Source organism: Kogia breviceps, chromosome X (genome assembly GCF_026419965.1).
Source record: "Kogia breviceps isolate mKogBre1 chromosome X, mKogBre1 haplotype 1, whole genome shotgun sequence".
In the NCBI taxonomy this organism is placed as follows: Eukaryota; Metazoa; Chordata; class Mammalia; order Artiodactyla; family Physeteridae; genus Kogia; species Kogia breviceps.
The window spans coordinates 115,179,450-115,206,568 of record NC_081330.1 but is presented as its reverse complement, the minus strand read 5'-3'; the positions used below and the strand labels follow the sequence as shown (position 1 = coordinate 115,206,568).

Genomic DNA, 27,119 nt, shown 5'->3' with positions numbered 1-27,119 from the left:
AAAAACATGCCACTCTCCCAGACCTGCACTGGCACTGCAGTACTGACAAAGGTAACCATTTGGGTTTTTTTGTCACTGGAGCAGGTCAGTATGACACCAGGCACCTGGGTGTAAAGGAAGCGTGTGGATAGTCACTTGTTTAGCTATATCCACGGCTTAAATTTGGTGTCCTCCGAACATGTTATGTTTCAAAGGCAGGATGATATTTCTGTCCACTTATTAAGGCATGACTAACTTGGTTTTGGCTGCACTACAAATGAATCACAGTAACTATCCCCAACTTGCGACTGATGTTCTGATGTAATACACTTCTATTAAAAGAAGAGGAAAGAGAGTGGGTGAGAGTGAGATCATGCAGAGACAGAACATAACACCGAGGGAGCTAGCGTAATTGATGAACTGCAGAGACCACATCCATCCACTTCAAGGTGCTTTCTCGTGTCCTGGGTGAGGATACCTTGCCAGTGAGTTCCCCCCCACTTACAGTGGGAGAATACAGACCCTGATCAAGGCCTGGAATTTGGAGGGACTCGGTGAAGAAAAACACTTCATTCGGGGATGAAAACCAGACATTCCTTGAAAGCATTTTAAAGCAATTTTGATTTAGCATCACTTTGAAGGTAATATTCGGGGGCAAATGATATAGGTTAGAAAGGCAAACCAATAAGCGCTCCCCTTTTAAACTGTTTCCACGTGTGAAGCTTATTTGGAACTGGCAAAAGGAGGGGGCGGGAAGGTGAGATAAGGAAAGGAAGGCAGCTGATAAAGGTGGTGCCATCGGACTGATCGCCCCCCTGGGGACCCCACGCCTCCTCGGAGCCTCCCCGCACAGCTGAGCTTGCTGGGGGACAGCTTGAGGTGTTCATTGCCCTGCCTGGCAGAATGGCCTTCCTGCCTTCTCTCTCCCCTTTTTCAACAGGAAACAAATACAAAAAGAGCTGGAAGGTACCGTAAAAGCTCTTCTGAACCCACAGGTATTTTTCCTATGTTAATTACCACTCAGGAGCAGACACTTCCTTCCTTCCAGTTCCCTTCTGTACTCTCCTCTACAAGGTGCCCCTGCTGTCTCCTGAGGAAGATCTCCGTGTTGCCAAGGAGAGGCAGAGAGGAAATTAGACTCTGGCCTGTCGTGACCAGCAGCCCACACTGGCTTTGTCCCAGGCTCTGGCAGAAGGGGATTATAAGAGCCAGTGGCTCCCCAGCACGGGAAATCACTCAGAGAAGGGAATCTTTTTTTCTTTTCCAGTAAACCTATTTTCCCTATCCTCTGGTTTTCTTTCTGGGTTTCATCTACTATCAGATCTGTCACTGATCTAAAAAGAACTTCAATGTGTTGGAAAAGCATACTTCAAGCAGCTGTAATAAATCTCAAATTGATATTTATGAAGTTAACTTTCTCTCACTGAGGATCTGATTGTATACTTTGTGGGTGTCACTCATCTTCGAGTCATGTCATGTTAGAACCAAATTGTCCGTGAAGATTAGCTAGAGCAACCTCCTTTTTTATTAACTGAAAAATCTGAGACATGAAGAAGCAGAGTGACATTCCTAGGGTCTCCGACACTCCTACCTAAGCAGCAAAAGCCAGACTTGAAGTCACAACTTCTTATTACTGGATTCCATTAGGCCCCCCGGTCTTTTTTCTTGGTTAAGCCGGTTTTAGAAGTTTCATTTGGCAACTAAAGAGGCTGGATGGAGAGTAAGAAAATTCCGTAAGTTCAAAACCCATCCCCCTTCATTACCTGTTAACATTGCCACGTTCCCGTTGCTGCCTAAAGATGAACTTTGGCTGTTTGGATTCTTTCTGGGCTCTCTTAATGGACCCCAGATCCCCAAATGTGGCCAGCCCACAGTTCAGTCACATCAAGGCCAGTCTTTTGAACCAGGTGGGCTGACAATTCTTCATTCTTCCCCAAAAGTTCTAAAGTTGCCCTAGTCTAGACTCTCTAGGCCTCAATTGCTCCAGCTCTAAAATGGGAATAACGATTTAACCATGTCCACAGAGTGTCTTGTATTGAATAAATTTTGAAAACTATATAGAGAGTACTTAGCAGACTAGTTACTATTACTGTCGTCATTCTTAGCCTGAAGGGTGATGAGAGAAAAGAATCTAACAATTTAAACAGTATGTTCAGAGCCCTAGAATGAATCTCAATTTAACATTCAGTTCGGCCTCTTTGGCGGCAAATACAATAATAATAAACATATTGTGATCAAGGCTGACATCGGAATAGGCTTTACTAGAGCGCTCGGCATTGTCTACTGTTAGGATAATCCCTTTGTTTTGGACGTCAGATCTCTTATGCGATTTTCCATGTGTAAGTGAAATTATCCTATTTTGACAACACAGTAGATTTGATGAGTACTTATTGAATGTGTGTGGAGTGAATAATCCAAAATCTATCCATAGTTATAGAAACGTGGATTATATGCTGATTCACATGACAGATTCAGACTATATTAAGGGTCAGGACTATCACTTTATGTCATTTCCCTCTCCTTTGCTCTTCTGAGGGTTTCTAACTAATAGTAAGCTTACAGGGATTGAGATTGTCCATTTCGTGGACGGAGGCGTCTTGGTCACCATCTCACTATCAATGCTATGATGTTCTCCTATCTTTCTTTCCCCCTGCTGCCCCTAAGAACAAAGATTAATTTCAAGGCAAAGATGAAGTCACTGTAAACTAACTTGTCATCGTTTTCACGTTGCTTTTCTTTTTCAGTGCAGAAATTTAAAGTGAGTATAAACCCCCCCCCCCAAAAAAGCATGGCTTTGATCTCTGGCTTCCATTTTCCCCTGTGAATATAATCTAAGATCACCTACTAATGCCTCTGCTGTCCTGAGTGGGGCTCCTTTAGGAAAGTAAATCAAGGCATTCTAAAACCCTATACAGGCAGATGTCCAAGTAGCACGTGCAGTGTGTCTGCCCGTGGCTCTGTAGACAGCCAAGAGTAGACCGTGTGTGTACTTGACGTGTAGGCATAAGAACCAAAGATCACGACTGAGTAACCCCCAAAGCCCCAGGAGGGAGTCTCCATTCTCCTTTCCCATACCTCTCATTATCCTCCCACCTCTCATCCCACAGTAGAATCCCAGTAGACTGCCCCTGCCAGGTGGGTGGCCTCAGCCAACCCCCCTTCTCTGGCTCCTTTTTCACCCAGCGTCTCCCTGCCACTGAGAAGCAAGAGTGACACGTGTTCTACCCACCTTCCCCTCGGAAATTCAAAGCAGGTGAATCTCACAGCACTTCTGGTACTGAGAGTTAAGAAACTTTCCCTCTCAAACTTCAGGAAGGTTCTTATTTTCCAAGCCTCCCTCCTATGAGCTGGTGGTACAGGGGTTAACAGCATGTCTGCTTTCTTTGGTCTGTGGTCCCGGGGGTCCCAGCAGTAGATCGGCAGAGTTGGCAGATCACTAAATAGTTTACAGCTCCCCACCCAGCATGGCACGGTCGCCTTAGAGAATGGATGGAAAATATCCCCTTGCTATAATTGGGTTCAGCCCTGTGGCTTAGCACCATCTTATTTGGCAATCTTTTTCTCTTGACATATTTAGTAATCACTCTAAGGGAGATTTATTAGAGTGTTCATGGGAACAAACAATGCACTAAATATTACACATATGCATGCTTTCAATACCACTCCTTTTCTAGCCTATTCTGAATCTTTCCCCCAAAGTCTTTCTTTTAACTCTCTCTTGTCTTTAAATTCCTCTTGGTTCTTCTCTCCTCCAAAGTAACTTCATATTTTGGAATTTTTTTTTTGTAGTTAGGAGTTCTTTTAATCAAAATTCACTGGGCCAAGCTTAGAGAAGAACGGATGAAAACACACTCTCAGTGTTCAGAACCATTCAAGACATTTTGCTCTTCATGGATCCCAAAGCATCAGAACAAAAATTTAGCATATGGTTGGAGTTTTGTGAAAACAGTCTCCTAGGTATCCCTGGGACATCAACTCGTGTGTGTGTGTGTGTGTGTGTGTGTGTGTGTGTGTGTGTGTATGAAGGAAAGGACTCAAAATATTTCAGCCAAATGTGATACAATGAAGTGTCTCCTGAACCTCAGGGTTGGGGCCCATGAGGAGATGTGAGGAAGGAGGCACTGAGAATAAGGATTAACAACTCATGCTCTGTGCTAACTAAAGGACTTTGACAGCTGGTACCCCTCAGACATTTTCAAAAAACATAGTAAGTATCCCACTCACCCTGGCACATGCACGCACAGGAAAATGTCTTGGCAAATAATCCAGCTACAGCAGATTTAAGAGCAAATCTATCAGGGTCATGGAGATGCTCAGAAGGTTATGAGTTATGATGGCGCAGCAACAGTACGGCAACTCTGGATATGAGGCTTTTATTCCCTTTAAGTGTGAAATGTTCCTCGTTCATCAGGTACGTAATAATGGCTAGCTCTGCTCTTGGGAGAGCCCACTCAGTGCCTGGCACGGACCTAGATGTGCTCGTTTGTCTAACACTCAGCTACATGTCCACTAATGGCCTCATTTCACAGAGAGGCCTTATTTTCTCACCTTAGACTGCAGATTATGCACACTCCTACGTATCTGAACTTGAGCCCTTGTAATTTTTTAGAGGAGGGGCGGTGAAAGCACAAAACCAGGATTTAGTTGCTAGCAAGAACCTTCATCTAGCTTCTGGTATTGCCAACCTAGAGGCGTATGGTGAGGGGCTAGGAGCACAGGTTCTGGAACCAGACTGCCTGGTAGAGCCCAGCTCTGTGTGGCCTTGGGCAAGTGACTTGGCTTCTCTGTGTCTCAGCTTCCTCGTCTGTAAAAGGAGGCTAGTATTTGTACCTACTTTAGACTTTCTTGTAACGATTAAATGACTTAATCCACATAAAGGGCCTAGAACTGTGCCTTACACGTAGTAGGGGCTGTTAAATGAGTCTCTGTATTCCCGTGTGCACTTGGATCACAGGCATACAGAACCCGGGCACAGCAAACCTGATTTAGGGCAAGGTGTGGAGAATAAATCCTACTGTGTTCCCTTAGCATGATTGCCATGTATCCCTGCCAAGCTCTGCAGTTACAGCTCCCTTCCCACAGAAGCAGAGAATACAAGGGCCCTCAAGGTGAGCCGCTTGTCTTTTATGTCACAGTGACTACGCTGAGTGGGGAAATCGCTCAGCTGCCCTGCACGTCGGCGGCTAGGGATGGGCCTGCGTGGGACCCGTGCACTCGGCATTGCACCTTAGTTCACTTTTTACATTTTCAAGGGGGAGACCTTATGCTGGGGTGGACCGGTATAAGATTTGCAGATATTCATCGACCAACGGAGTCACACGTAAAGAGCACAACGTTTAGAAATAATGCCGGTGGCTCCTCAAACTTTAGCTGTATCACAATGCCCCGGAGGGCCTGTGAAAACCCAGATTCCTAGGCCACAGCCCAGAGACTGTGACTTACCAGGTCGGAGGACTTTCATTTCTGACAAGAAATGAAATGAAATGAAATGAAATGAAATGAAATGAAATGAAATGAAATGAAATCGGGTTGTGCCGATGCTACTGGTCCAGGGACCACACTGTGAGGACCACTAGGCAAATCTGTGTTTTACCTCCTTACTACCCACTTCTGATGTAAGGTTATAACATTCGATTGGAACTCTTTCGCTTAGAGATGGCAAGAGTGACTCCCTTTCCCCTCCCCCACAGAAAATAGAGACGTTTGAACCCACAGAGCTAATGTCACGTAGTAATGTCTTATTTTTGGTAATAAACACTGACTCTCATTTTTTCTCCCCATAGTTGCATGCTGCTGTGACCAGGATCCAGGTTCCAAGGCCTGGATTTAATTACACATTTGCTCACATATGTATCCTGAATAACGATAAGACTTGCATCGTGGACGACATAGTGCATGTCCTAGAGGAGCTAAAGAATGCTCGGGCCACCAACCGGACCAATTTTGCTATCACGTACCCGATCACTCACTTAAAGGACGGGAGGGCAGTTTACAACGGGCACCAGCTTGGAGGCGTCACCGTGCACAGCAAGGACCGAGTGAAATCTGCAGAGGCCGTCCAGCTCACCTACTACCTGCAGTCAATCAACAGTCTCAACGACATGGTGGCAGAGAGGTGGGAGTCCAGCTTCTGCGACACCGTCCGACTGTTCCAGAAAGCTAACAGCAAAGTCAAAATGTACCCTTACACGTCCTCCTCGCTGAGGGAAGATTTCCAGAAGACCAGCCGCGTATCAGAACGTTACCTGGTCACCAGCTTGATCCTGGTGGTCACCATGGCCATCCTCTGCTGCTCTATGCAGGACTGCGTCCGCAGCAAACCCTGGCTGGGCCTGCTCGGGCTGGTGACCATAAGCCTGGCCACTCTCACTGCAGCCGGGATCATCAATCTTACTGGTGGGAAATACAATTCCACCTTCCTGGGAGTCCCCTTCGTCATGCTAGGTAATTACTACCCTTTATTTTTCTGTTTCCTCCTTCTGGTGGTGGTGACTGGGTTCCTAAAAGGCAAGGAGAAGCCGTCTAACAAGTTTGTTCCATTTATGGCATCCTCCTCTTGCCCAGAAGCCCTGGGGCCAGTTCTCTAAGGTGGTGTTGGGTCACAAGTGGCAGCCTTATCTGGTAAATGTGCCGGAAGCCCAAAGTCCTGGGTTCCAGCCCAGGTTCTCCGTTAAGTAGCTGCGCAGTGTTTAGGGTGTTTAGCCGACATTCATCTCTGTGCTCCGGTGCCTTAGGCTGGGCTTCCCCAGAAGCAGACCCGGAGACAAGGATTTAGATCCAAGTACTTTGAGACCCCAGCATGGGAGTGAGGACGCGAAACAGGGAAGGAAGACGATTCCGGGTATGTTAATCAGCAGGTTACCGCTGTGGGCACCTGTGGCTTAGTCCCACTGGGGCCCTTTGAGAGACCTCAGAGGTCTCCCTGAGGGGTGAGGAGGCTGAAAGCTGCGCAGTGTACCCAGAAACCCTATGTATGATTCATTGAGGGTTCTCCCCCGAGCCATTAACTCCGCAGCACTTCCCAGGGAAGACCACGCACATTCCTGCAGCTGGAGAAATCCCTCAGGTTACCAGTATTTGGAGTAAGAAGACTTCCGTGAGCTCAGGAATGGGGAACGGGAGGGCACACAGGTTGGGCATGAACAGTGTCCACTGGCCTCGGTATCCCTGCCCGATGGGCTGAGTGGACGCAAACATCACACAGAACGATATGGTAAACGTAGGAGAACTTTGAAGGCGACAAGTGAGACATAAATAAGAAGGTAACTTTTTCCTGTCTTTGCTGTGAACTCAGGAGAACGTTTTGAAATGATAGGGTGAGAATCCCACTCTTGTTCTCTCTTGAAGGCTGCAGGAACTTCCTGATAGAGATCACTGTCAACGTAAAGCCACAGTGGTCATAACATAATGTCGGTTGTTCTATCCATCTGATTTTGAAGGTGCCATGCCCAGCAACCCTGATGGCAGAGCTCTTGTGGGCCAAGGATGCAGCTAGCTTCCCCCTCTCCTTTGGCAACTTCTCATCAATCCCTTTAGCAAAATTAAAATGTCATTTGGAGTCAGATACTGGCATGACAAATGAAGTGACATTTCTCATTGGCCGAGGAAAAACTATGGTGGACCTCATTAGTATGCCTTGTGTCCTGTTTGGGAGTAGTAGCAAAGAAAGGAACCTACTCGGGAAATCTCAGCTGCATGATGGTTACATGATAACGGGCGGGGCTGGTGGGGCCGCAGAATTACGTGCGGCCTTCTATGCTCTGCGGCCTGTGGGAATTGAAACCCAGGCAATAAACACATACTAGCAGCCTTTGGGGAAAAGTGGGGCACCGTGCGGAGACTGAGCATGCCGCGACTTTACCAGATCGGTTTACTCATCACTGCCGAACTCAGCACAGGAGGAGGCTGCTGTACTTCCTCCTGAACTCAGTCTGTTAAGATGGCGGCATCACTTGCCTCTTTAAGATAACCCCAAGACAATGTGGGTCAGTTGTGGAATACAGGGCGGTTCCTTGAAGCATGAGTAAGGACTGGTTATGAGGAGCTTCCACGGAGGCCTGAGTCAAGATTTCAATTAAAATGCTCTGCTCATGATTAGTCAGATGCTGGGGGGGGGGGGTTGTTTGTTTGTTTGTTTATTAGCTTTTCATTTTAAAACTACAGTGATTTTTTTGCTGTGATTGTTTTTGTGGGAGGAAGATCAACAGGGATAAGGGTTTATGGGAAACTGAAGGGAGACAGGTTCTTGAGGTGAGGAAAAAAGGATGTCAGGGCTAGAAAAAGGACTAGTTCCTGGTTTTATGACACTCTTAAGTAGCTACCAGTGAGCTCAAAGAATGACACAATATTTAAAACTTCCTGAAAATGACTTTCATTCATAAAACAAAATTACAATATTTAGAGGTCCTTAAAATTAAGTTTTAAGTAAAACTAAACAGTAATATTCAAAACTTCAAATTAATTTCACTAAAAAGTCAATTTCACTATAAGTAAAATGAAATTAAATATTCAAAACTTCTTGAATTTTATTAAGTAAAATAAATTACAATATTTAAAATTTCTTAAAACTGATTCTTGTACTTTTTAAAGTTTTAAATATTGCAAGTAAAAGTCAACACAGAAAGGAATACAGCAGGTAGTACTGGTGTGGGGAGGGATGTAAGAGATGGAAAGATGCTGTTAGCAAGGGAGACCCAGTATCAGTGAACTTCACATGAATTCAATTCCGAAAACTCTGGCATTTGTCGTGAAAGAGATCAAGCGCCACAGTGCCCCATACACCCTTGCTTGTAATTTGCGAGGAATGTTACATGCGTTGATATGATGGCAGTTTTCCCTGCTGACAGTCAGTAGGCAACCTTTCTGTACATTTTCAGCTCAAAGAGATCTCACATTACTTAGTCACAACGTGAAAGGAAGCTACGCATTTCAGTAGCTAAGGCCCATTTGCAATAAATACTTTGCATCACATAACGGATGCTTAATATGCTCGTAAAGCCAACAGCGTCTGGATTTAGGATAGTTGCCCTTCGTTCTCAGATTTGATTGTCAAACGAAATATAAGCCAGAGCATGCTCATAAATGTTGCATTCAGGACCAATGTTTAATTCTGGTTTTTTGAGGACCAGTCCTAAAATGCCAATAAATATTTCAAATGACCAAGAAGTAATGCAGTGCAAAGTGTTTTGCACTATGAGTCAATAAACGTGTCCAGTTTCTAAACTAAGCAGATTTAAGCAAAACTTCTTGATTTTCTGTGATATTAATATACTATCAAATAAAACTTTTTAAAAATATATGGCCTCCTTTAGAAGGAAAAGTATCTTAGAAAAAGTCTCTTTTTCCTTTCCAGACATTTCCTTGGCCGACAATAGGTCTATAATGTGATAATCAATTAGAGATTTAAAATTCAACAAACTAGGGCTTCCCTGGTGGCGCAGTGGTTGAGAATCTGCCTGCTAATGCAGGGGACACGGGTTCGAGCCCTGGTCTGGGAAGATCCACTTGCCGCGGAGCAACTGGGCCCGTGAGCCACAACTACTGAGCCTGCGCGTCTGGAGCCTGTGCTCTGCAGCAAGAGAGGCCGCGATAGTGAGAGGCCCGCGCACCGCGATGAAGAGTGGCCCCCGCTCGCGGCAACTAGAGAAAGCACTCGCACAGAATCGAAGACCCAACACAGCCATAAATAAATAAATATTTTAAAAAAAAAAATTCAACAAACTAAACAGTCTCAGTGTGATGCCAGTCACATAAGGCCAGACCCAGCCAAATGCCAAAATGGCAGTAGATTTAGAATGGAAAATTTTAAGACCATGTGTGTCAAGCAGTATTAACCTGACAAAATTCCAGAAGAGGAAAGAATCTGTATAAACTCTGAGAGTTCACCATAATGGGATGTGACTGTGTGTTTCTAGCCAAGACGATACGTGACATCTCTGGCAATAAGAATATATCCTACACAGATGAATCATTTTGGCAATGATGTAAGCATAGATACATCAGGATTTAGAATGTTTTTAATCAGTGTCATGCATATTAGACAACCCCACTTCTGCCAAAACCCCTGTCCATATGAGTCAGATCAGTTTATTTAGAGCTGAAATTCTTAAAGGTCTACAGTATCATAAATGCTCATTGACATTTATTAGTTGTTATAATTTGGAGAGGAGTTTATTTCATCCATACCCCTTATGCGTAAAGTAATATCCTTTCTTTCCAAACTATGTTAACACCAGGTATTGAGGTACCTGAGCTGCCATTTGTAAACATCTCACACTCATCATGTTAATCCGTTACGGAATTTCCTTTAAAGGATGAGGATTTACAACGTTGCCCTGCAGTTGGGTATGATTTAAGAAATTGGCACAGGTTTTGCACATGCAAGTTCTCCTTACAGGCTTAATATTTCCACAGCTTTGCTGATCAGACACAAATCAGGAAAGGAATGGAATGCTGGAGAATATAGAAGGGAACAGAAGGAAGGTTTTCTTCCTTCTTCATCTGGCAGGTTTGGTGCTTCATGTGCATTCTGTACAGCTAAAAGGGGAGAATTGAAGTTGCGGTGAAAGATATTTTGGATATTACTTTATATGTGGTAATCTAATTTATAAGGGTTGCTTTGCATTTATTAAGATACAAGAGACTCCGAGACCAGATGAGACGAAAACTTTTCTTCAAGAAAAATATTCTTCAAGCCCTTTCACATGTTTGGGATTTTGAGACAGTCTAATGTCAGATCCAGGGTTCCCTCTTCCTTCTAAATTATCCAGCCAGGCCACTCAGATTCAAGGATAGGGAAGGAAGAAAGGATGTGATTAAGTGCTAGGAGGAGACTAATAGCAAGGATGTTTGGCTTCATTCAGGTCTATATTCTAAGATTATCTGTATTTAGCAGAAACCAGAAGGTCAGATTCAGTTCTCTGAGAATTTGTTCTTATTTGCTGCCACCTAGAATCTGATGCAGTATATGGAGCTCAGGCTTACAAAGAGGTAAAAGTTCCTGTGCAAGAAGTTTCGGTCTAACGGAGAAATTGGAACTCTTAATTATCTTGGCTCTAAACTTAAGCAGACCTGCAAAGTTTTGCTTTCCTGATGAGTATTCTGGTATATTTCTAAAGTCATGAGAAATGTGGGAGGGAAAAAGCAGCCAGATAATAATAAAATACAAAATTGTCAATATCCAACCATTTTTCACCACAGAATTGGTACCAATATCTGACCACTTTTGGATGACAAAAGTGGTCATTTCTTATGGCTCAACCTACTACATTATCGCAGAAGTCCATCATTTGCAACAATAGCACAACCTGCATGATTTACATCGAAGCAGGGTATGCTAGAATGCTGTGGAAATACTCTGCTTCGATATAAATCACTAAAAGGTTCGGTAGTCTCTAGAAAAATAATTGATTTATAGGGGTTTTGTTGTTCCCACTGTTGTTTACATCTGATTTGAAATAAGAGAGTAAGTTTTCAAAGTTTTTTCCTGAATAGCTTTTTTCTAATGACCTGTGCTCATGGTGGGACTAATTTACAAGGATACTGTGTAATCACGTTTTGTGGCTAGTTCTCAGCTTTTTATGCTTATGCTCCACCACTCCTTACAGTAAGGGGTGGGCGGGGAAAAATAGGTTTGAGGGGATGGATCACACACGTTTTATTGTTCTATCCTTAACTGTAAAGGAAGACAAGAACGGGACTAGGAGCACAGTCCAGGAGGGCGGAGCTCAGTTAGGCAGAGGAATGCAGGGGTGCTTCATCTCTGACCCAGGTCTCTTGGGTATCCTCTGGGTGGTCTAGCCAACTAGTCTAGGGAATAGGAGAGTGGCCAATTCCATGAAGGTCCGGCAGCTGGAAGCAACAGCAGGACACTGAAAAGTCACTGCTGGGGCCCGGGAGTGTTGACCACGTGGGTCTACAGTAGCTCACAAGGCAAGCACATTCACAGTCATTGTCAAGGAAACCCTGCATTTCACCTAGGCTACTTCACCAGCCGAGAACCAAAACGTAGATGGAACCTAAGGGAGGGATTCTAGCCCCTTCTCTACACTGACTGGTGTAGCAGCACTAACATTTCTCTTCCTCACCAGTAAAATAAGTTTCATATCAACTTACGAGTCATCTTGTGTGTGTGTGTATGCACGTGTGTGTGTATGTGGGTACATGTGTGTGTGTCTCTGTGTAATCTGGGAGCATAATACATATTATATATCACATTACCTATATTGTATGTCATATGTAATATGATATATTATGCAGTAAGTTCAGTTTATATATTTTTATGTGTTTATAACATTACATATATTGTTTAAATGTCTGAATAGAAATACTATATATTTCTCTCTATATTACATCGTATATATTCACACATTTTATATGTAAATATATAAGATGTGTTTGAATAAGATATGCCACATATACATATATTTATATATTACATATGTCTTCTATATGAAGAGATATTGCACAATGACCGTAGCATATATTATGGGCCACAGTTGTACACGCTGATTTTACATAGTGCGCGCGCGCACGTATACACACGCACAGAGTATGTAAATACTTTATCTTTAAACAAGGAAGAGCTATTAGCCAATTCATTTCTTGGACTCTTATTTGCAGCTCTCGAATGAAGGAAAATCATTTCACGCATTAAAACCCAATGCTGTGATGAGAATTACCAAAACGTGACAAGCCTCTGGTAGAAAGAGTAAGATATGTGTATTCGCCCTGATGTGAGCATCTGTCTTAAACAGAGTACACCTTTACTCTCACTCTTAACTGTGAGACAAAACAGGCTGTGATAAACCAAACAATTCAGCATAGAAAGTAAATGTTTGTAACAGGCAAAGTGTAAATGTAACCCAATTAATGAACTTCTCCCTTAAAACAGATGTTACTCAAGCCAGACCTATATACACTTTAAATTTCTTCTCAGAAAAACAAAAATCATGAATTTATGTGGATGTCATGGAAGGAAAAGCTTTCTATAAACATCAGCTACTTAGTGAAACCTGTCTAAGAATAAATTATGTTTTAAGCAGATTTTGCTCATGCATTCATTACACTCCATGGATTTTCTAGAAGAATGTAGTGATTTTATTTCCATATATGAAATCTGGCACTGCCCAGGCATGCTATAAATGGCTTCAATGTCTCCTGATATTAAATGTTTTCCCACTGAAACTGAAAGCCATCTTATTTTACCTCCTCCATCTTCTTACTTATTCCTTACTTTTAGGAACTCAGGATGAGGAAATCCTGCTAGGATTAAAGGATTAAAATGTGAAGAGCGTCCAAAGGCATCAGCCTCCGTGCTGTGGTTCTGTGTGCTGGGGAAGGCAGGAGAATCTGGGCCTGAAGAAAAATCTGCCTTACAAAGTCCAAATGTACAAAGTAGATGGATTTGCCTGTGATATTCACTGGCCAAAATAAGTAAATAAATAAACAAATCACCCAGACTGCCTCTGATAGCAAAACCATTAAATACATTTAAAATGTAATTGACTTTATGAACAACTTTCCGGAAGTGTGTCTACTGGGTGAAGTTAGGTTAACTCTCAACTATTCACTTGTTGATTCCTGCGTCGGTGGATTGTAAACAATTCCAAAGGCTTTGGTCAGGTCCCAGAAAAGAGTCTGGGTGAGAGTGAGATCTAATCTGTGAGTGTTCCTGAGACTCACCCTAAGTGACTGGAGGATTTTCCACCATTAGTGTTATTGATCACATGTGCTGCCTTGTCTCTTCATTGCCTCCAAAGCCTGCAAGTTAACTGCACAAGAAAATTCTTTGGAAAAGAAGAAAAATGATTAGCCTAAATCCTTCGGTATTTGACTTTACTAGATGAAAATCCCAAAGTCTACTGCTAATAAAATTTAAATTGCACTCCTGGTATAAACTGTATCTCTGAACACTGGTGAAGAGCTCTACTGTCCTTATCCCAGGGCCTGGCTAAAAGTCTGCGCTGCCACAGAGCATTCACTCATGAATAATCAGAACTTGGACCAGTGTGTGTGTCTTGACACACTGATAGGCACGTGTTCATATGCGTGTAACTATACAGACATGCGATGAACCAAAACAGAAACAAACATCTTGAATGTGCTTTTCAAAGACTAAGTGAACACTTTAAAAGCTTCTTTATCTTCAGAATTTGATGGAATCAGTCTGTATTGTTTAGCAGGTCCCTCTGGCAGTTCATCAGCCTTAACCACTGTGACTGTAAGAGAGGGAGCGCGCTAGGATGCTGGTCGGTTCCTGGCAGGCTCACCGCCATGCAGCAGTCTTTGACTTCCAGGTCTCAGGCTGCCCCAGGTCTTGGACCTGCCCCTTGGATGATGAGCCCAGGCTCCCGTTACGTGCAGGGCCTCTGGTCACCAAGGACGAAATCTATTTGTTGACACTAAAGAAAGGAGGCAGCTGCTGAGAGAGGAAAGTGAAGAGGAACACAATGTACCCAAACCTTTCTTCCCTGCCTTTCCTTGGTTTTCATTGGCCCAGTTTCTGAAATGGATGTAAGAACAAAGACCAGGGCTGGCTGGAGGAAAAACTGGGAAGGAGTTAGTCTCTGTGAGATCCTCCTTACCTACGATTTCCTCTGCACTCCCTCCCCATCTCCGTTCTCTGTCCCATTCCCCAGACCGAAGGGAAGCTGCTTCAGTAGACACACTACTCCAGAGGGGACTGCATTTAAAAGAATACCCTTGAAGGCCAAACCACAGGGAATTCAGCTGTGATGATGGACAGAGCAGACATTCTTGGGGGGCAGAGCATTCCGCATGTCCTACGGCTCTTGGAACATGTCTCCCCCCGAGTCCAGGCTAGAAAACAGAGGCTCCACAGTTCAGCTTTCCATTAGGGTAACAGACCAACCTCTTCAACATAAATACCCAGCTGTGAATCAGGTCTGGTGCCAGCTAGGCAGTCCAGGCTATTCATCCCCGGGAGGTGCCCGCAGCTACGTTGGCACTCATCCCTCCCTTGACTGACTGAGCTTCAGTAAGGGGGCCAAGTTATGGTGTTAGCAGTTGTCCCTGAAATCCAAAGAGCTCTTTGAAGACAGTACACAACTGCAATTTGGAGTTTAGGGTGTAGGCATGTGCTAGAGGGGTGTGGCTTGAGAATCAAGACTCTAGCCTGTCAGGAATAACGGTGGGGGCCTTTGCAGGCCAGGCCAACAACTGCTGGCAGCAAACGCTGAGTGATCAGGTAAAACAGATTCTTTCTCAGGGCTTTTCCTCTTCTGGCCTCTGTATCTGTATGCACAGCCCTGCAGCTAGAGGACTGAAGGAGAAGCATCAGCCCCTACGAATAAAATCAGAATTCCTCTGGAACTGCCCCCAGAACCAAGAACATGTGACGTGCAAAAAGAGTCAGGACTCAATAAAAATGATCAAACTATATAGAAGGATCAGGCATTTAAAATGCAGCAGCAGATCTCAAGAGACAGGCGAACAGCTTACTTCCACCTTTCCTTGAGTTTGATTCTTTTCATTCTGGACCCTCAAATGCCGTATTCTTTTCACCTAATAACTCTGTTAACTCAAATTCCTATAGCTCAGTTAGCTTCTAAGATCATCCAACAGCAAGGTAAGAAAAGGATTCTTACTGTATTTTCCAACAAGAGTCAGGGTCAGATAACGTCGTCATAAAACATCACACCAATCGTAAAAAAGGACTGCAAAACAGATTTAATTCAAATCCTACTATATGAGTAGTTCTAATCCTGCTCTATGCATCTTTATTTTCTCACCATATTTAATGACTCAGTACCAAAGCCCTGTTTTAAAACTTTTTTTGTTTGTCTCTAGCAAGAAAACACATAAAAGTCCATTTGCCATTTTCAGTGAAACTCTAAAGTGTGTTTTGCCCACCAGAACTTATTCTACATGGCCCCACATGAAGTGGTCAGTATTGTTTCCCCAGGATGCAGATGCCTCGGAGGTACTTTTTTTACCCTCATTTCAAGGGATCAGTTATTTTAGTCAAAGATCAGCCGGTCCTTCCTGAGAACACAGTGGCAACAAACTGAATAAATAGTTTTCCCTGGTAAGACTAGACAGTAACTATCTAAAACATAATTAACAACAGTATGCCAGTCAACGAGTGCACTTTTTCCTTCACGTCTGGGGAGTTTAGGTGCCTCCAATTTAATAGGGGCCATGGTGCTAGTTATCAAATTGACAGTCTTGACCTGACCTCTAAAAGTGGCTGTAAAGCAGTGCCTCGTAAATTAAGATAAATGGCAAATCTCTCTGAGGAAACAGGCCTATATCGTGACTATGAAATGGGCATTCGGGTTTGAGGCCAAGACTTCACAGTAAATGTATAAATACCAGCCTGGGCACGAGGGAAGAGAAGTGCTCAATGACTGAACACGAGACAACAGTGACTCACTTTACTCAGTATTACGATTGGCTGGAGATTTTAAATTCATTTTTAAAAACAAGACTATTGTACCGCAGGGTAAAGATTTTATTATCCTCAGTAATGGGATTGAATATGCCGAGGCGTAGAAGCAGAAAATGAGATCTGCTGATCTCAGTGCCAAGACAGGGGTGGTAGGAAGCCACAACAGGTCACTTTGTGGGTCTTTTCAATGTTGCAGCGGCCTGGAAACCTGGGGAGGCCCGTCCAGGAAATGTCTGGCTCCAGCTAGGAAAGATGGGAGACGTTCAACTAGATCTGGTTTTAGGCAGTAGAATAAAGTCAAAACGGGCACTTACTGTACCTGGGCTGTTCCAAGGTTACTGGAATACTAACCAAGGAGCCAAAGGCACTAAGTAGTTCGGGAGAGAGGTTACTGATCTGGCCCGGTCCCTCAGAGGCCATTGCCAAAACAAAGAGCGCAGAGAAGCCAGCAGAGTCACCGCCTGCTTGAGACGCCATCCGTAACCAACCAAAACGGGTCAAACGTCCCTGAAGACGAGAGACACGCCACAAACCTTCAACCCGAATTTTCATTTTTATCCACTGAGTTCATGTGAATCTTGTTCCTCCTTTCATCCTTCCTGTTCACTGCAACTTGTCCCTACTTATTTTGCTTCCCTCTGTTTCGCAGATTTACTGCTTCCTGCACTGATATTTGGGGAAGAAGAAAAAAGAGGCTGTGATTTAGGTTCCTGTGAAGGCTCAGATTAAACACAGTGCTTCTCTCTCCCTAAAGCCTTCTACTTGGCCAAACTTAAATGAGGTGATGAGCCGTTAACTCAGAACGCTCTGCCCACCGCCTTTGTCTGTGCTGACCTCCAGCCAGACCTGTGGGGATGACAAGGAAAATGCTGAGTGGCCAGGCATCCTCTCTGGAGTGTTCCACCAACCAAGGCAAACAAATCCTCTGCAAACTGCGCCAACAACCCTAAACCACCAATGGGCATCATCCCCGAAAGCCACAGGCACACGTCTACTCAGGGTTTTATAGGCCAAAGCCCACCCAGCTTTCTTGAGCCAGAAGGAAGCATGAAGATCTTAGCTCCTCTATCATCTTCCCTCTATCCCTTAACATTTATGATTCACTAAAACACGAGTTTCTCTCTCCACAGGAGAAATCGGTGACATTTACTGTCACCTGTCACCCCTAGGACGGGTTACGTTTCCTTTGACCCGGTAGTTCCCCAGGACCAAGGTGTTTCCCCTCTTTAGAGAGAGTAGCCTTTTCAATTTTTGATCTGGTCTTTTTCTGCCCCCTCAGGTCATGGATTATATGGGACTTTTGAAATGTTATCCTCCTGGAGGAAAACTAGAGAAGACCAACACGTTAAAGAGAGAACTGCAGCAGTCTATGCAGACTCCATGCTCTCCTTTTCTCTCACCACTGCCATGTACCTGGTCACCTTTGGCATAGGGGCCAGCCCTTTCACGAACATTGAGGCAGCCAGGATTTTCTGCTGCAATTCCTGTATCGCAATCTTCTTCAACTACCTCTATGTACTCTCGTTTTATGGTTCCAGCCTGGTATTCACTGGCTACATAGAAAACAATTACCAGCATAGTATCTTCTGTAGGAAAGTCCCAAAGCCCGAGGCGTTGCAGGAGAAGCCCGCATGGTACAGGTTTCTCCTGACGGCCAGGTTCAGCGAGGACACAACCGACGGCGAGGAAGCGAACACTTACGAGAGTCACCTATTGGTATGTTTCCTCAAACGCTATTACTGTGACTGGATAACCAACACCTATGTCAAGCCTTTTGTAGTTCTCTTTTACCTTATTTATATTTCCTTTGCCTTAATGGGCTATCTGCAGGTCAGTGAAGGGTCAGACCTTAGTAACATCGTAGCAACGGCGACACAAACCATTGAGTACACTACTGCCCAGCAAAAGTACTTTAGCAACTACAGTCCGGTTATTGGGTTTTACATATATGAGTCTATAGAATACTGGAACACTAGTGTCCAAGAAGACGTGCTAGAATACACCAAGGGGTTTGTGCGAATATCCTGGTTTGAGAGCTACTTAAATTACCTTCGGAAACTCAATGTGACCACTGGCTTGCCTAAGAAAAATTTCACAGACATGTTGAGAAATTCCTTCCTGAAAGCCCCCCAGTTTTCGCATTTTCAAGAGGACATCATCTTCTCTAAAAAGTACAATGATGAGGTTGACGTAGTGGCCTCCAGAATGTTTTTGGTGGCCAAGACCATGGAAACGAACAGAGAAGAACTCTATGATCTCCTGGAGACCCTGAGGAGACTTTCTGTCACCTCCAAGGTGAAGTTCATCGTCTTCAATCCGTCCTTCGTGTACATGGATCGATACGCCTCCTCTCTGGGAGCCCCCCTGCACAACTCCTGCATCAGTGCTTTGTTCCTGCTCTTTTTCTCTGCATTCCTGGTGGCAGATTCTCTGATTAATGTCTGGCTCACTCTAACGGTGGTGTCCGTGGAGTTTGGAGTTATAGGTTTCATGACATTATGGAAAGTAGAACTGGACTGCATCTCTGTGCTATGCTTAATTTATGGAATTAACTACACAATTGACAACTGTGCTCCACTGTTATCCACCTTTGTTCTGGGCAAGGATTTCACAAGAACCAAGTGGGTAAAAAATGCCCTGGAAGTGCACGGGGTAGCTATTTTACAGAGTTACCTCTGCTATCTTGTTGGTCTGATTCCTCTTGCAGCTGTGCCTTCAAATCTGACCTGTACACTGTTCAGGTGCTTGTTTTTAATAGCATTTGTCACCTTCTTTCACTGCTTTGCCATTTTACCTGTGATACTGACTTTCCTGCCACCCTCTAAGAAAAAAAGGAAAGAGAAGAAAAATCCTGAAAATCGCGAGGAAATTGAGTGTGTAGAAATGGTGGATATCGACAGTACCAGGGTGGTTGACCAAATTACAACAGTGTGATAGCGTCTGCTTGTTATATTTTCACCCTAGGTCTTATCAAGAGCAAAGGGATGATGTTAGTGGAAACAAACTGAAAGTTGTTCTTTGGTTTTTAAGCATAAGAAATAGGCATTGCCAAAAAAAGTAAAGGACAAGGTGGGGAAATGGGCATTGCATATTTTCAATCTTTAAAACAAAAGGTTGTCATCAGAGAAAATTCACACACACACACACACACACACACACACACACACACACCCCTTAGGAGACTCATAGTCTCTTAAACTAAGATCAAATAAGCAAAAGCTTATTAGCAAGCAGAATCCTCTTTTATTCACACTGCAGATGTTGCTGGTATTGTGACAAAAACCTTCTGATTGAAAGGTCAGCTGCCAAGGCAGAAATAGCTTTGAGCATTGCTCAAACAATAAAGCTTCCAGAACTTCTGCAGAGCGGTAGCTCCAAGCAGGGTCTGTGGTTTAAGGTCTAAGGTCTTTGCCATCTCATCTATCCCATCCCCCGCCCCCCACACCCCAAGGAGATGTTTGTGAAAGTTCTGGCCACCAAAAGCAAGCCAGAACCTCAGAAACAGACAAATGGCAGAGTGGCCATCACCCATGGACTGAAAGTGAGTCACCTCTAAACTCACCCAGGTGAGGCAGTTTTGTTGTCCAGAATGAATTTATCATACGCCCCACCCACCCATCATCAATACACTTTTAACATTGGTATGGTTTGGTTAATATACCTTTCAACCAATGACAGCTCCAGCAATGCAGAGTTAAGGCGATTCTATTTTGGTATATCTTGTTGCTTGTCACCGAATGGATCTGCTTTATTAGTTACAGCTCTTGGCAGGAGGCTCTGAGTACCCAAAACCACAGAGCCAAACCCAAATACCTGGCATAAAGCAGGTGTCTACTTGAACCCAGAGATAGTATTTCCATTTTGACAAAAAAAAAAAAAAAAAAAAAAAAAAGGCCCGCTGGTACAGCTGTTTGCAGTTTGGCCCTACATGCATTTTTTTTTTTTTGCATGGATGCCCAGAAATAACATCTGCCCACACATAGCTGAGGAAGGAGAAATAAACACTGACATGGTTATCTGCCACAGCTTCCCACTTGTAGTACCAGTCTGCTTTCGCTCAGGAGACATGCTTGCTCAGAGACACAGAGGAGAAAAGTCCTGAAACTTTGTAAGTCCTGAAACTGAGAACTTCAGGCAGACATAAAGGGCTGAAAGTGAGATAAATGGAAATGACTGGAAGATGTAATCACCACCATAAATCTATCAACAACGACAGTCAAGCTTTCCTGCTAACCTGGCTGCACTTTCATCTTCCTGGTCTCCACGCCCCCCACCTTCGTTGGTACCCCTCTACTTCCTTGCACGGCCCTTCTGTACATTATCGAGCCGAGATCTTTATACTGTTGACCTGCAGTATCTACAGGATCTAAACAGAAATGGTTTGATCTGAAGAGGCTGTGTATGTTGCCCCCGACCCCTGCATTTCTTTAAGTCTATAAAAATGAAGCTAAAACCTGGTCACACTTGAGGTAAATGTCTACAGTATTTTTCCCTTTTAGAGACATAGCTTATTTAGACATCTGTAGTGGTAAGCATTTCCCCAAAGCACCTTACCTTTCTGGACCTTAGCGGATGTACTGTGCAACTTCCCCATCCCCTGCAGAGGAGGAAACTGAGACCTAGGAGAATAAAGTGACTCACCCAGGGTCACACCACTGGAGGGTTTCCATCATTTTAGCATGCTTAAGACAGGGCAGGCCAATTTTAGATCTTCTCATAAGAGGGCTACTACTCCCTTCAAAGTACATTTCCAAGGAAGAAACATAGGACTTGGCCACAAGGCAGACTTTTTTTTAAATGTCTGGGTAATGTTTGGGATTTAGGTTTACCATTGTCTTTCCAGACAGCAAAAATGCCCAAATGATTCAGATGTAACTACACCAAGTGCAAACCTGTGCTTTCTCTTTCATGTACTGTTGTTCACACAGTTCTAAATATATGTGCAGGGGATCATAGCTAGTGCATTACACACTTGTTCAATCTCTCCTGCAAACACACTAAGTGATCATACCAATGTGTTATGCACTCAACTAGAAGATAATGAGCTTTAATCTAAGGACAAATGCAATCCTCGAAAAAGGGCAAGTTCGCATAATAGATCTGCGATCAATTCTCTCTCCAAGGGGCCTGCAACTAGATGCTATCGTTGATAAAACACAGCTGAAGAGGGGATTGGTTTTATTCTGAAATCATATGTTGCTAAATCATTTTCTGAAGAGCGTGTTCTAAATCAGCCATTGATTTCATGCCGGCCACGTGGGGCACCTTGGGTTACAGTGACTCCACAAAACTGATACAACACACGCCAATTAAGCAGGTTTTGTTGAGAATTTCACCATTCAATTTGGTCAACCAGAACGACTTACTGTGGAACTTTATTTTATGACAGACAGTAGTTTTCCCTCTTGATTGGGTCTCTGTACACCTTGGGATATTGTATTTTTCAATGAAGGGCATTTTCAAGCTTGTCAACTTCTCTTTTCAGCACTTGAAATCAAAGCTTATGGAATTCTGACTGTGGTTTGGGGGGAGTCTGCATGCCAAGATTGACTACTTATTATTTATTGTTAGATCATTATTATTTATTTGTTAATATTCATTATTAATAATTGCTCTGATAGCATTGGTTGAGCCCCACCATGGAGAAGACATGTTAAAACTAGCTCAGAATCACATCCCCCCAAAATTTAAGTCTCTACTTCATGAAGTTTTACTTTGTCAATTGCTATAAAGAGGGAAGGAACGACCCTAGCAAACACTTGCAAAAGTTTTATTTTTCAATTAATTCCAACCAAGACATTAATGGCCACTTTACCAAAGAAACTTATTTGGTTGGTTTTGAGTTGGTATTTATTGTTTGTTTACCAAAGAAAATATTCCATTCATCAAAAATAGTTCCCCTGCTCAACTAAAAGAAAAAAAAACTGTGATACTTGGGCTTTCTTGGCCATTCATAAGGAAAAAAAGAAAAGTCAGGGTAAGAGTGATATTCTCTCATTGAGTGAAACTCAGCAGAAGATGTAAATTCACAAGAAGCTTGGTGTTTGCAAGAAAGAAAATGACACTTGAAATAGGGCATTATTGTTAAGTCCTATAGCAATGGCCCAATGAATAGCATGAGGGCTCCTCGGGCTAAAAGGAGCATATTTGTTGCACAGAAAAAATAAGACAATCGCTGACGAAACTCCGCCATTGTTCCAGCTCATAAGTTTTGTTTGGGGTTTGGGGGGTTTTAGGTTTGGGGGTTTTGCTTTGCTTTGGTTTGTGACATTTGTTTGTGTTTGCTTGTTTGGGTCCTACCTTTTCTACCATTTCTAGCCCCTCAATTTTCAGGCAGAAGTGAGATATTCAGATGCCATCCTCCATGGCTACATCGATTTGTGCAATATGCTGCTCTGAACAAGGCCCTTGATAACCCTTTTATTTTAACTAACCACCACCCAATTGTTCTAAGTGGCATTCTGGGACCATGACATCGCTTTCCTCCAGCCCCAGCAATGGAGCGTGGCTGTGTCTATCTCAAGAACGAGTGGGCTGGGTAGCCGCCCTGGGGGTGTGGCATGAGTCAGGGCCTCTTGGACACAAATGATATCCTCCTCATAATGGCTTTTTATTCCTTCGGATCCTATTAAAGTAGCCCTGCGGCTTATAGTAGTGTTTGATCTCTGTGAATCTCTGTTTCCTCATCTGTAAAATGGCGATTGTAACAGTAACTGTCTTTCAATTCAGCAAATACTTACTGAGTGCCTAATATCACCCAGATACTGTTCTAGAGACTGGGGACAGCAGTGAACAAATCACATAAAAAAAAAAAAAATCTGCCCTCGAGAGCCTACATTTGAGTGATATTGTGGCTTTACTGTAAGGATTAACATGAGAAAATGTTCCGAGAGCGCTCGTGGCAAGGCCTGGCATAGAGAAGGAACTCAAGACATTATGATTTGTAATTTGTCCATCCCACACAGTAGCACTAGAGCTCAGGATGTAAAGCTACAGAGAAGCAGATTTGTGCAGATCAGAGCCCAGGATTGGGGCTGGGTAAAAATGCAGAGCTGTCCTGGTCATTTTAAGACATTCCAAATTTGGCTGCATCATCGCTTAGTGGGGTGAGTGTGAAGGTGGCACAAGCCCTAGATGGTGGAGTTGGATCGTAATCCTTGAAAGAAAGGGATACAGGCAGCTGGGAATGGAGTGGGGGGGGGAGGGTGCTTATTTCATTACTCTGCCCCGCTTGTCTGAAGACATTTGAACATTCCTTTGGGGTAACTTGCTTTTAAGTCTGTGCCACATAAAAAGCACCAGGTATTTAAAGACAAAGTTCCTGTTTTTTTAAAGCATGGTAAATCTGCAACACGAAGGAAAATATTAAATTAGTACTACCAGATTCTCTGGCAAAGAACTGAGAATGGCTTCAGCCAACACATTGCAGAGTACCTCCCCGTGGTGGTTACAACTGTTTATTTCTGCTTCATGCCGGTCCAAGAGAAAGCAAAGAGGAAAGTGAATGAGCTAAAATCCATTCACCTGAATAGGCAGTGTCCGCCTGTCCTCCCCAGCCCGCCTCTCACCTGCCCCACTTCTGCCCACGTGATGTGTTTGAAGTCCTCCGATATCTGTGAGGGCACCACGCAAGGAAGAGGAAGTGAGGTGAGCAGACAGCTATGGCCTGTGTGTCAATTTTCAGGTTCGATTAAAATGAGCACGGCCAAGGTTTGGAGGAGCCGACCCCTGGGGGAAAGAAGGCTTCCTTTCAAAGTACAAAGAAAGCAACGTGTACCAAGGAGGCAACCCACAGAGGGCCCTTGGTGGAAGGAATGCTGTTCCTGTGGGACACACCAGCCTCTTCCCCCTCCAGAATGTTGACACCAGATGAACCGTTGGATAGAATTAAGCTTACCCTCCCGTTTTTCACTTAGGAAAATGGAAACCTGGAGAAGTGAAATTACACGCACAGAGCCAGTTAGAAGCAGATACAGGTCTATGATTGAAGTCTCCTAGCTCCTAGACTCAGTCCTTTCTCCATTCTGCCACTTTACTGCCAAATTCTATGTGTCTAAATTACGGGGTCTTGACCTGGGGGCCATGAATGAGTTGGTGGGAGGGTGGGACTCTGAACTCCTTAGAATTGAATTATACGCAAAAATGTGTATATATGTTCCACACGTGCATTTTCCTAAAGAGAGTTCATAGTTGTTACCAGGGTTCAAAAGAGGTCTGCGACCCCAAAAGGGTGAAGAACAACTGTCCTCGATTAATAAAGACCTCATTGGGAGTGTGATCCTGGTGTCCTCATTTTGCCTAATGGGCGATCAAGAATTTCTCAACCAGCTTTTCTCCAAGGAGCCAAAACTGCTTCTAGGTATTGGTCTCTTCATGGCCAGCCAAGTGCCTACTACTCTTCCTTTATCCCTCATTCATTCATTTATTTAATCTGCAAACATGTTTTCATTGTCCGACCTATGTTCTAGCACCAGTTAAACACACTCTCCAGGGCAAGACTGGGGAAAGGACCCCTCCGCATCGTGCTCTTATTGGCAGAAAGAATACCAGGCCGCTACCACATTCTTACTGTGGCAACAAAGGAATATATAGCCTCAAAATTACAGTTAACCACTCCCCACACATAGACACACAGAGGGGACAGCCAGCAAAGGTGACATGTGGACGTGGGCCCTGTTAAAGAAGAAAAAGCAGAGCAGCCTATTTCCAAGCTTTACAGGTCTATGCCTGTGGTAGCAGCATGCCATCCTTGAAGGGGTGCTCCCAAGTGATCCCTATTCAACAGAGGGAGAGAATGTGTCTCATTCATCTCGGTAATATTTGTAGTGAACACGTAGGAAATCACGGCCATGGACACATGGTTACATTTAAGGACAGATGTGTCTTGGACACAGATAATACAAATTGAAGCCCGGTTCTCTTGACTCCCAACCATCAGCTAGATATCGTGGACATGGATGGAGGAAGCTAGAGAATAAGTGACACTATTTGTACCTGTGAGTTGTGCTTCCTCTGGCATAACTTTAGGCACAGGAATGTACCTGGGTTGTCCTAAGGGCAAGGCTGGGGAAGCACCGCCTAGCCCTCCCTGAAGCACAAAGGAGGCACTGGTGACTGAACAGTGCCATTTACAGAACCCTCTGCCCAGCCGTGAAAATGGAAGCCTTCTGTCGAGGTGGAGGAATATTAGCCCCACTTTGTAGCATGTGATATGAAGTTTGAAGACTTTGCTCGCTGAGATCTATAAAGTGCTTCGTTTAATTCCCACAAAATAGCAAAGACTCGGCCCATTCCTATTACTCACCCACTCCAGGCTCGTCCTGGGGAAAACCCATATGATTCTCTTTGGCAAAACAATGTACTTAATTTCCAGCGTGAAACTTCAACATGTTTGGCTCAGACTTTCACATCTTTCTTCTTTAACGTCCTGCCAGAATTGCTTTTGCCCCCTTTCAGAATCACCAAGGCAAATTCCATGATGCCTCCCAGGACCACAGGTGACTGGCCAAAATTGGTAATGACCCATTAGCGCTGCTTCACACACACACACACACACACACACACACACACACCAGGCGCACATAATGCAGGTACACTCACACCTATAACACATGTACACACATAAATACATACATGCACATGCACACTGCCTTTTACAACATACCTGACACATCTGAGGCACATTAAAATGCTTTAGTAGGCCCAGCCCTGTGGATCGGTGGGATTTGGCAAGCCAAAGGCTTCAGCTATCTGTAGGAAACCATAAAAAATATTGTCTTCCCCTTTTATACGTTTCCTGTGTGTGAGCATGTCTGAGACCAGCCATATAATACACTTTAAGAAAAAGAAACCTGAGGAAGTGAATGTTTCTTGGAATTTACAAAGTGCTAACTAACAGCTTTAGAGTGGAAAACTGCATTTGATGGGATTTTTCTAAGTCATAGGTGAGAAGAGCAGTGACCCCAAACCACAGAGATCTCTCCCAAAGTCTGGAATTGTGGAAATTTACCTAGAATTTTTGCTTTGCAATCCAGACAAGGAGAAAAGGAGTGGAGAGGAAGGAAGAAGTACATATGGGGGGGGGGATCAATCTGTTTTGCCAACTCCCAGTCTTAAGAAAGAGTGGGCATTTTCCATTTATCTGCAGCATTAGTTTGATGGGAAAGCCAGTACCTTTCATCCACCTCAAGGAAAGGAGGTGCCACCCAGGGAAGCCTAGTGATAAGAAACATCAGTTTGGGAGAAAAGTCACACAAGTAACAGAAGGAACTATCCAACACCAGAAACTTACAGCCACCCCACAACATACAAACACACACACACACACACACACACACACACACACACACACACACAAACACAGGGAGTGGACATTAAGAGAAGTTGGGGAGAGGAGCCCTAGTGCAGTTCCTAAGATTTAGACAGAGTGTGGCAGGAAAAAAGGTAATTATTGGGAAGGTGAAATGAATCAAATTTGTGTGCAATGAATAGAAACAGGAGCTGAGAATAATGGAGTTGTTCAGGAATCTCTGTAAGATAAAAGATATGGAGCCTGAATCTATACTTTTTAAATAAAGTAAAAGGACCCCACATTTTCTTTTGAATTCTCGATCCATAATTCTTCCTTAGTAAGTTTATGAGAACACACTCGGGTTCTATTTTTATTGTCTATGATCCCATAATTCACCCATCCACAGTTACGTATTCACACTCCAGCTTAGATGCTGCG

General features: G+C 43.8%; 1 protein-coding gene across 1 annotated transcript in view; it reads left to right on the top strand.

The window, feature by feature from the left end:
• PTCHD1 (patched domain containing 1) overlaps positions 1-24,668 on the top strand; it is a 56,042-nt gene extending 31,374 nt beyond the window's left edge. Inside the window, exons 2-3 of the mRNA XM_059049943.2 lie at positions 5,763-6,423; positions 17,670-24,668. Of these exons, the coding sequence (XP_058905926.1) occupies positions 5,763-6,423; positions 17,670-19,324 (2,316 nt within the window). The 3' untranslated portion in view covers positions 19,325-24,668. The remainder of the gene's footprint in view (positions 1-5,762; positions 6,424-17,669) is intronic.
• Positions 24,669-27,119: the final 2,451 nt, after the last annotated feature.